This window comes from Trachurus japonicus, chromosome 4 (genome assembly GCF_045865225.1).
Source record: "Trachurus japonicus isolate A0001 chromosome 4, Traja_1.0".
Taxonomy (NCBI): Eukaryota; Metazoa; Chordata; class Actinopteri; order Carangiformes; family Carangidae; genus Trachurus; species Trachurus japonicus.
Window position 1 is genome coordinate 23,798,956 of NC_140910.1, and position 11,221 is coordinate 23,810,176.

The 11,221-nt window shown below is 42.3% G+C and overlaps 1 protein-coding gene across 1 annotated transcript; it reads left to right on the top strand.

The window, feature by feature from the left end:
- The first annotated feature begins 441 nt into the window (after window positions 1-441).
- On the top strand, window positions 442-10,994 carry LOC146989003 (uncharacterized). Its single transcript, XM_085774851.1, has 10 exons — window positions 442-576; window positions 1,637-3,349; window positions 4,489-4,594; window positions 5,737-5,884; window positions 6,078-6,125; window positions 6,259-6,336; window positions 7,472-7,609; window positions 8,683-8,766; window positions 9,063-9,113; window positions 9,441-10,994. Exons 2-10 carry the CDS (start codon window positions 1,894-1,896, stop codon window positions 9,549-9,551), a joined length of 2,220 nt encoding a protein of 739 aa, XP_085630977.1. The 5' UTR covers window positions 442-576; window positions 1,637-1,893; the 3' UTR covers window positions 9,552-10,994.
- Window positions 10,995-11,221: the final 227 nt, after the last annotated feature.

Consider the following 11,221-nt stretch of genomic DNA (forward strand, 5'->3'; position numbering starts at 1 on the left):
GGCAAAAAAAAAAAAAAGAAGTCATATTTAAGCAACAATGACTCTGGTAGGCTACCTGCATACATTTTTATAACTGTTGGTCAGACAACAAAAGTGATTTTTATTATGGGAGTAATGCTTTTGCTATATTTTATTCACATTTTATAGCCCAGACAATCAGTTTTTAAAAAAAGGATCGGACCTTTTCATAGTGAAAATTATTTTTAGCTTTGGTGGAAGTCAGATAAAATAGAGGCAATTTGATAAATTACAACTCTTGCTAATTGTTAATGTCATAATCACCCGTACTATTCAGATTTAATGATACAGAGAGATGAACATGTCGTGTCCTTAAAAGCAGATTTTAAAGGATAATCAAAGAGAGGGGATCGATGCAGATTTTTAATCCTGACCTAAGTGCTGAAACGGAAAGATGAGGGAGTGATTTTTTGACGCTGACTTCGGGAGCGTCGTCGGAAACAGCCGAAGTTGCGCTCGGCTCGACGTCGTGACGTAATCAATGAGCGACTACGGATTGGATTGTTGTTTCTTCAAATCGTGGTCAGATGAAACTCGGTTTGTTATTTCGCAGACAAGGTACTGTATTGTGATGTTTCTTTTAACTCCCCCCGTGTCTTTTCTTCTTTTTTTTTCTTTTCCTCATAAACGTGCTGCAGACCCTGAGTCGCAGCAGCTTCTTTGTCTTTAGACGCGTCCAGCTTCCTTCTGAAAATGGAGGAAATGTGTGTAACCGCTGCTTTGTTTTTTTTTTATATATATATTTCGCGTGTGTTTGGAAGCAGCTAGCTCCATTGGACTGAATAAGTCATGTAAAACTTATGTACTAGACTTTAGTTAACTCACCAGCCGACGCCTTATGTTCTTATATTTTACCTGGACGTGCTGCAGTTGCCTCACGCCTGATGTTAGATGAGCTAAGCTAACGCAACTTTCAGGTCACTCGAGAACTTCATTGACTGTTGCAGCAGGTAGTAGTCTTTGGCAAACTGATTTATTTAGCTCAGATATTAAAACATTTGCGCAGCTCAAACATACAAGGAAATAAACAAAGTAGAGCTGCACAAATCTCAGCTGCCTGGCTAGTTGTCATATTGTCTGAGCAACATGAGCGGTGAGAGCTACAGCAACTGAAGCACATGCCAACAGTGAAGCTCCTGCTCATTGAAGGTGACACCACTGTAAATAGTAAGAATTAAAATACGAGTTCACTTTAACAGAATGGTAAAACTTAATCAAAACAAAATCTGCCGTGGCACAGATTTTGCAAAGTAAAGTCTGGACCTGAGTCCCTGATTGTCCATGTTGACAGAGATCAGAATAATGGTATCTATAAAAACAGATGTTGTATTTATTTTCTTCATTTCTCACAGTCAAACTGTCACCTGCATGTTGGATACTGTAATTTCATATTTTGATCTAATCATCTTAACATGATGTTTCATGATTTGAACAACCGTCCTGTTGCTGTGCGGTTTTTCTTCTTTCTCAACATTGACTTGGAAGTGTTTGGTGAAACCCTGGGGGAAATCTGAGTCACGCCGTGTACATTTAAACAGCAAAGATTTAATTACTGATCAACTTAGAGTGAACTTACGTTTCCCCCCACTCTTCTTCTTTTTTCTTTTACTTTTTCCAGTCGCTCTACTTAGGACATCTCGGTGATGGTGTTATTCCACGGCAGAGTCAGGACACCGCTGAGGAAGACCCGTGACCTGTCGTGATACAATCAAGGAGAGGCTTGGTAACAGCTTCTTTCTACACGGGAAGTGCCAGGATAAAAACTACAGGAAGAGCCAAACCACACAATCCTAAACTCCAGAGGACCAAAGAGCAGCAGAGTGACAGGAGTGCGTGAGTGTTGGGGATGGGGTTGTGGAGCCAAAGGAGGGCGTCATGGTTTACAGCAGCTCTGCGGCCTCCCCAATGAAAACAACACCATCAGCATCGCCTCATTTAACCCTTCCTCCTACAGCACCTCCTCTGCAGGCAGCACCTCCTCTGGTGCCTCCTTCTGGAGATACTACTGGTCAGGACCCGACGCAGACCCCCAACGCCAAACTCCACAACTCAGACTTGACACAGACCTCTACTCCGTCTCCTCCTCATGCAGACGCCCCTGTTGTGACCCCAGCAAATGCACTTAAAACCAATCCAACCCCTGTGTCACCCTGGCCTTCACCACAGACTCCCACAGCCATTCAGCTCGCTGTCAATGGCCGGACATCAGGCAGGAAGAGGACTCCTAAGGCCTGCGACTGCTGTGGACCTAACAGTAGTGGACACAATGCCAAAACCGCAGCCAGAGGGAAGGCGAGAGGGAGGGGGAGAGCGAGGGGGATGGTTAGGGATCTCGGGGACACCCCAAAGAGAAAAGTTGGGGGCCAGCTGACGGGTATCAAGAGCTTTGATCTGAGCAAGGAGACGTTAAAGGAAGCGGAGGATGAAAACGACAGATGTGAGAAGGTACAAGCGGTCCCGGTAGCGACCGATACTCAGTCTCAAACCCCTGTCCGTCCACCCGTCACGCTCCTGCAGGATGGACCGATGAGGAACTGCGTGCCTCCGGATAAAGGGGATACACAGAAAGATGAGGACACGTTGTCAGAGGGGACAGGAGTTAATGCTGAAGGAGGAAAAGGAGCGGGCGACAGCAGGGATGAGGACACGAGGCTGCTGGGAACGGCGGGGAGGGGAGTGTCGGTTCCTAGAGGAGGAGGAAGAGGTTTTCGAATGCTGGCACCCACAGCGTTGGCATCAAGAATTAAAATAGATATTGGAATAAAGAAGGGAGGAGGCGGCTCCGTTGTCATCGGTTCTACAACGGAGAATAAAGATGCAGTGGTTGAGCATGGAAAGCAAACGGACACCAACGTGGTTAAATCCCTGTTCGGAAATGGAGATACAGTGAACTTGTCTGACTCTGAACCGGACGGGGAGGGCAAGGAGGACGGCTCGATCACGTCTGAACTGGGAAATGGACTAATATCTCCGTCACGGCTGTCAGACCCCGTCCCAGGGTCGCAAACCGCCCAGGAGCTCGACTCTGAGATGCAGGTCGACCACCAGACTTCTGACGGTACGGAAGTTTCTTCACCGGTAACTCTGTCCAACGGAAACGTCCCCGCGCCGACGGATCACGACCACAGACCCACACCTATGGAGGTGGAAACGGCTCATCCAAATCAGGGCGGCGTGATAACGGTGTGCAGCGAGCAGCACCACGGGGCGTTAAGAGACCACAAGCTGTACTGTCAGCCGGGGACGTGGGAGAAGGAGGCGGCGGACACTACGTTAGAAGCAGCAGAGACGACTGAAGAAAGCCTGGAGCGGCTCACCGACATGGTCCATGGTAGGATGTGTTTTGGAGCACGTGATGACACCAAGTCATGACTCCACATAAATATGTTCATGATCCTGTCAGTGTGTTAAAATGAAGCTTGGTAAATCATTGGTGTCTTTACACAGTGATTACCTAAAGCAAGATCCTGCTGAGGTGATATAAGCACTTTATGTAACATCCATAAAAAACATGTGGCCGCCTCATCCATGAAACATTAACATGAACTTGATCATAACTTGTGTTTACACATAATTATCATCATTTATGGAATAACTTTTATTTATAATTGATCACAAAACATAGCTGATGTAGGAAAACTGCACAATAGAACAGACTCTATTAGAATTCATGTTCATGTTTTATATATGTTTGTCAGGGTTACAGACTTACATTATTCAACTCCCCACAGCTCCAAATATTTGGAATATCTGTCGTGGTCATCTGGCCTTAATAATGCACCTCAGTGCCAACAGATTATATTGGCTCTCAGGATACAGGTCTAATTTTAGATCCACACACTAATGTTTGTTTATTTTTTATTTTTTCCAACTGAATAGACTTGATTAGTGAGTGAGGCCCAGTCACATAAACACCCAGGGGATGCAGGCAGTTTCATTTGTGTTGCAAATTCGATTTTGAGTGGATAAAATGACAGTGTTTGCTCATCAATCTACTCCCTAATGAATAAGTGAAAATATGTATTGAGAAATTTACGCCAAGTCCTTAAAAATAACAAATTGACATCTTTCCTTTGGAGTATTCAAATCCCGCTTTGCCCCTTTGGCAGCAGTGAGAGTTTTGAATCTTCTTGGCTGAGTCTCTACAAGCTTTACACACCTGGATGTTTGTGTGCCGTGAGTAAGCATCTAGTCAGCGCCACTAATGCTCACAGATAAATTGTATCAACAAGATTAAAGCAACAAAGCATGTCCAAATATCAGAAGATTTTGTGTTATTGGACTTAATCCAATACAAATGTTTTGTATCTACACAGCAGCACAGGCCTGAATCTGATGGAACTACAGTAAAAAAAAATGTGTAGTTTAGATCTGGATCTGAGCATAGATAGTAAAACTGTTCATCTTTTGAGCATCACTGCTGATGTTGTCGCTCGTATAAGCATGTTACTATGATTTCCTCTGTTGCAGAGTTTTTGGAGAGCTTCTACATAAAGTACGGCAGTTTCATTCCACTCAGTGAGACGGATGTGCTGGAGCACCTGAAGAAGAATGGCAACACTGACCTCAGCAAAAGGTTAGTACAGCACACACACACACACACACACACACACACATACACAATCTGCGTTTATATTATAGTGATAAAGTTACCAGTATTTTGGACACATACCGGTGCAGTCTCATTATACCAAGGACATAACAACAAAGACACATCTCTAAAAATGGTTACAGAGGTAATAAAAACATCAGATTATAAAGTTTTAAACTCTCCAAGATGTGTAAAGAGCTTTTATTTTGAAGGAAGTTTGCAGATTGTGATAATGAAACGATGTATAGTGTATAGATGTGTCGGTCAAACCTAAAACCCTGCCATTGTTTGTGTCTACATGAGGAACAACCTCGAAGGAGACTTTGAGGTAGATTTGAAGCTTTGACAGCCTTGATTCATAATATAACATATCATATCATTAGATAATTAGATAATTTTCCTGGTCAGTATGGATTTAGCTGCGGAAGCCACGCAAAAATCGCTCAACAGTTTGAAAAGGCCGGGCCGCCTTTTGTTTTACACAGGAAACTGAGTTTGGTTTGTAATTCATGACTCAAGTGTTGTTCACACTATGACTTATTATGTGTCTATTACATTCCCAGTGCTGGTCTCTGTATGTTTCAGTCCTGTGCCTCTCACATTAATCCAGTGTTAGAGCTGAGCGGATGCAGTGTGAGCGAACAGCAGCAACATCCCCGTTCAGTTTGCCAGAATAAAGGTCACATAGTCAAAATAAACCATGCATACACTCACTGTATATAAAGACATTTTCCCCAAAGAGAGTTGAGGCCCCACACTCATCACTCACTCTAACCAATTACCATGGTGTTACATCATTCATGAGCGGAGAGTAGAAGCATGGATTATTACTTGATGACATGTTATATAATATTAACTCTTTAAATCCACCCAGTTGTCAGATTATTCTAATATGTTGCCACAGTCGTCAGAAGGATTTCTTTGAAAGCCGAAGCGCGTTAATTAAAAAGCTTGCATCTTTCCATTTTTGGGAATGTTATTTTTAATCACTAACCTTGCGGCTCTTCTTTCCTTTTTATGTCGTAATTCTTAAAATATCCCAGAAGACGCAGTGTAACACAAGACACATTTGAGGTTTGTGTTTAAAAAGCGGCACTGAATTTCTCCTCTCAATGTGTTTGTTTTAGGAGACTGGACATCAAAGGGGAGATGACTCGGTACAGGTCGGGACTGGCCTCTGCTCCTGTTGCGGGCTTCATGGTGACGTATAACAAACACACCCTGGGCCTGGAGGACCTCGGCACACTGGAGGAGCAGAACTGGCTTAATGACCAGGTGAGGACAGAGGAAAAGTCTGCCGCTTGCCACATTCCTGCTTAACTCCTGTCCAGCCTTAACTCATTACACACTGTAGTTGTATACAACTGAAAATTACATTTGTTAATTTAAAATAAGTGACACTGAGCCACCTTTTTTAAATCTCTTTTTTTTCTCTCTCTCTTTCTCTCTCTCTCTTATGTCTTGTCAGATTATCAACATGTACGGAGAACTCATTATGGAAGCAACACAACACAAGGTGAGCCAGGGTGTGTTGGCTGCACAAAAGCACCCAGAAGATGATATAAATATTGTTTTTAAACTTAATAAATGGCTATTATAAAGGTCCTGATTGTAGTGTGTAAGTGCATTCTATAATTTTCTTCTTTCAGGTTCATTTTTTCAACAGCTTCTTCCACAAGCAGCTAGTTGCCAAGGGTTATGACGGTGTGAAGAGATGGACTAAAAAAGTAAGACGATGAAAGAGTTTGGAGATTTGCTATTTTTCACTTGTTTTGACAGAAACTCTAAATGCTGAACCTTGTTATCACATAGTTACATTTCCAGCATTTAATCTGACACTCACACCAGCAGCTTCCCAGTTGATGCAAAAAAAACCTCTTAGATCCAGAAAACTATCAGAAGTTTTTATGTGGTCTGGCTTCCCCTGTTGGCCGCCACAGTCAGGGCTCCAGACTAACTCTATTTACTAGGAGCACAGTGGCTCCTAAGTTTTTAGGGGTGCAAGCAGAAAATTTAGGGGCGCACACTGTCAATTGACTTGCAAAGCAAATATTCACATTTCCTTTTTATTAATAATCCTCACACTTATTGGTCTGCCACCTGTAATAACGAATAACAGCTTCCATGTTTCACCAGTGTTACCAGAAAAACAAAAAACCCCCAGCAAATTTACTCGAACCAGTAGATATGAACTAAGAGGGAGTTGTGTGTATACAAAAGCAAAGGTACGAACAAATGTGAAACAAAGTCAATCAATGGAATAATCTAGAATTAGAAATCAAACTGTGTAACACACTTAACAGATTCAAAACTTATTTAAAAATAATATCATATATAAAACTGAATTATAAATACCAGTGTGCTCATAAACTGCTGTATGTAGAATATGCAGGTTTTTTGTTCTGTCAAAATTTTTAAAATGAGTGAACAGTATTGCTTTGTTGTGTTTTGTTTTTGTTTTGTTTTGTATCTATACTTTTATATTTGTCTATTGTACTTGTGTTTACAAGACCGAAATAAACTCACTAAACTAAACGTAAATGAAAAATGTACTTGCACTGACTGTCTCAAATTTTAGGGGCAAAATGCCTCCATCTAGGGGCAGTGTGGAGCTCTGACAGTGCAAAATCAGTCTGTTTACTATGAAAAAAAAGTCTGATATACGTGTATGTCCAGCAGTTGCAAGAAGTCAAAAATGTAAAATACTAATGAACTTGTTTGTGGGTTCTTGACACATTTACCACCTGACAATCTGACGTGTGTGTCGTTGTGCATCGCTAACGAGCGTCTGCACATCTGCATGGTTTCGTATGTCATGTATAAGTCATGTGTGTCTTCTTCATCGTGGGGGGGTCATTTCAGGTCGACCTGTTCTCCAAGTGGCTGCTGCTATTTCCCATCCATTTGGAAATCCACTGGTCTCTCGTCACGGTCACCATGGCAACCAAAACCATCAGTTACTATGACAGCCAAGGCATCGTCTTCAGACACACCACAGATGTGAGTGCCTCCGTCCATGTCAATGTCTTTTGGGGTTGAATGTTGTAGAGCAGTAGACCCTCGGTTCAGAGTAGGAGGTGAAAGACCGATGAGTCCAGATCATCAGTGATCCAGCGTCTCTGTTCTCTGACCTGACAAATCATTATCAGACCATCAAAACCAAAAAAAAACCAAAACATGATAATTATGATCATTCTCTGTCTGGGATACGTAGGTGTTATGTCAGTAATGGTTCATAATCATAATGTGTTGGAGGTTTCTCTAGAAATCCAGGAATTTCATCATGAGGCTGTGATGAACCAGAGCCAAATGGAAGGATTATGTTGCATGTAAATCAGTAGATTCATGTTCAGAAACCTCATTTCTATTCTGTTTGTTGTGTTTTAATGAGGAAAAAAAGAAACACTACGACTGTCATATTATGGTATGTCAGTATACAAGTCTTAAATTCCAACATGGCAATTATCTTGCATTTTGAAAAGCTGTACAAAAAGTATGTGCATTTTTAGGGAAGGAGTCGGGACAGCATGAAACTGTCAATCAGCCAGTGTTTTAAACAACCAGCTGGTGATGATGATGATACCTGATGGATGCTGAGCCCTAACAAGCACACACCATCAGGCAGCGTGTTGCTACAGTGGACCAGAACCAGATTTAGTGGGAAATGCTGCACAATTGCTGCCCTTAAAGATCCCGTTTGTTATCTCTGCAAAACCAAATGCTTTGATATGAACCCATGTGAGTGGGAGGGGGGGCTCGGTTCAGGACACCAAGCCCCGTTTCAGACTGATGAGTGTGAATCACACTCCTCCATCTCTCGACCTCATCAAGACTTCTTTCTGTTGTTCACACAAACTGTTTCAGTGATTGTGTGACGCGCACAGTTTTCTGGAATCTGAATTGAAATCTAAAGTGGTTGAAAATGTTTGATTCAAGTGTCATAGATTTACTGTCTCACAGTGGAAATGTGAAACTAATGACGTTTTTTTGCAACAGAGGTAATACTAGTCTTTATCATCATTTTCATTGTAGCTTAACTCGGTCCTCCGTGTGTGTGTGTGTTCCCCTCTTAGAACATAATGAAGTACCTCCAGTCTGAAGCCAGAGAGAAGGAACAGACAGCTTTCCAGAAAGGATGGAAAATTACTATCATCAAGGTAAACTCAAATCCTGGTTGTACAGTAATTCCCATGTTGGATGTTGGTCAAAATGGAAAAAGTAGAAGCCTCCTTCTGTTAAACGTAAGACTCGTAGTATTTGCAATAGACCGAAAATTATGTTTGAGCTTGCACCATGTTACTGCCACATTTTCTTTATTTTAAGCAACAATTTCTTACATAATTTAAACACTAAATCAGTGCATACATGTGAATCTACACATACACAGCTCGGTCCAGGAACTGACTGTCTTTAGTCTTGCTCTGTGCCTCACTCTGACTCGTTGTCTCCTCAGGGTATTCCTCAGCAGAAAAACGACAGCGACTGTGGAGTCTTTGTCCTTGAGGTGAGATATTATTCTTTCCCACCTTAACAGCCGCCCTCACATCCTTCGTTCATCATCCAGTGCTTTTATTTCTTTTCCTGTCCCTGTTCACCACCACCACCACCACCACCCCTACACTTTGTCTTGTTTGTTGGCAGCAAAAGAAACAAAGTAGATCTGTGTCTTTCCTGCCTCGGGTTCCTCCACAAATTTGATCATTGCTAAGTGCCCAAGATGGTTAAAGACGTTGTTAAAGGAGGCTTCTGTCTCTGTCCACGTGTAATATGTCTATCTGGCTGTCGTTTGTTTGTGGATTATTAAAGCTCACTCTGCGTCTCTGTCCGACAGTACTGCCGGCGTCTCTCGGTGAGGCAGCCTCTGCTCTTCAGTCAGGAGGACATGCCTCGCATCCGCAAGAGGATCTACAAGGAACTGTGTGACTGTCGCCTCAACGACTGAAGAGCAGCTGCCTTCGCTCACCGGCCGTTTGCCTGGTTACACAAGACGAGTCTGTCCGAGTCTGTCAGGCGGCCTGTTACACAACCTAACGCCACCTGGCCATCTGTTTTTGTTCCAGGGAGCCCTGACTGCCCGGTCTTGCCTCTGCGACTGACAGCAAAAGAGTGCACGTCACATATGGGACTTCTGGCGACCTTTTTGGAGTTCAATAACAAGCCTGTAGCTGAGCAGAGTTTTACTTGCAAATTTGCAAAGAACTACTGATGTGGCCCCCTACTGACCCCTCCAACATGCTGGACCCGCACATTTCAGGTTGCTTTTTTGCGTTCTACATGTACCCCCCTCCCCCTCCCCCTCCTCCACCCCTCCCAGGAGGATTTCAACCAAATGGCCAAAAACAGCCGCCTTTAAGAACACGGAGGACTTCTGACTTTGACCGAGGATGCAGGCGTTGGACCAGCCTGGACCAATGGGACGGACATTCCCTCCCAAAAAAAATGGAGTGGCCTTAGTCTCCCGGATGGCCGTTTTTAAACTAAACAGCATTATTATTATGTTTTATTTTTATGTGGACTAAAATGTTAATAAATCAAGCTAGGCTGTTTGATTCAGTGGACCATCTGTTCACTTAAAACTTGAAGGTTTGAGTTGGTTTCGTTCTCTCGGACTACAGATATTTGCACGGTCACAGGCCTTTCTGTCGTGGAGTCTAGATGATCAACTGAATGTACTGTTCATGTTTTCCTTCCCGGCTGCCTCACAGCGGCTCATTTCACAGTTTGGCTGTGGCCTGACACAGGGATTATCCTGTGATATTCATGATAGTTTATGTTCATCAGGTTTTTGACACCTGCTCTCTAGGTCATGTCTTATTCAAATTCCAGTTTTTCCACCACATTATTTCTTCTTTTTTTGTTTGTTTGTTTGTTTGTTTTGCTGTGATCACATCCTGGTGGTATGTTTTGCACATGCATTTTTTTTTCCAGCTGTTTCAACTAAAAGCCATCGATCAGTGATACTTTAACATCAGTGTGAGTTGAAAACGGCTCCTCGTGCAGATTAGCAAATTTTATGTTAATCTGTACAGCTAGCTGCTGAAATGAAGACCACATTTTTTTCTTCTTTTTTTTTTAACCAAGACATTTTTATTTCTAGCTTTTTATTGTCACAGCTCAATGTTGATGCATTAACACAGGCACAAAAGGTCATGGTTACAGAGTGGCCTGTTGACAGAGAAACAAGTGGACCTCAGCTATTTTGATTAAATATTCTGTCCAACCTGAGTTTTCTTCTTATATTCACTTATATGTACTTACAGATTGTATTGTACTTTTACTGGCCTACTACTGTTCATGCTTGCTTTGGCTGAAAACCGCAGCGGTTTCTGGACTGTTTTTATTGTTGTTATTAAAAGGCCAATATTGCTGAGAGACTGAGCAATAATTTGTTGCAGCTTCACTCCTGTCACCTTTTGTGCATTCAGAAAAATGCCAAATCGAAAAGGTATATTCAAATCTAAAAGTCAAAACGCAGTTTATTTGAAGTTCTTCATACTATCATTTACAGAGACCCAAAAATAGTAATATGTCACTGTAATGGCATCAACAGCAGTAATGATATTAAAGGTAACTGTTTTCTCACATTAATTTATTCTTTTTACCTTTAATGAT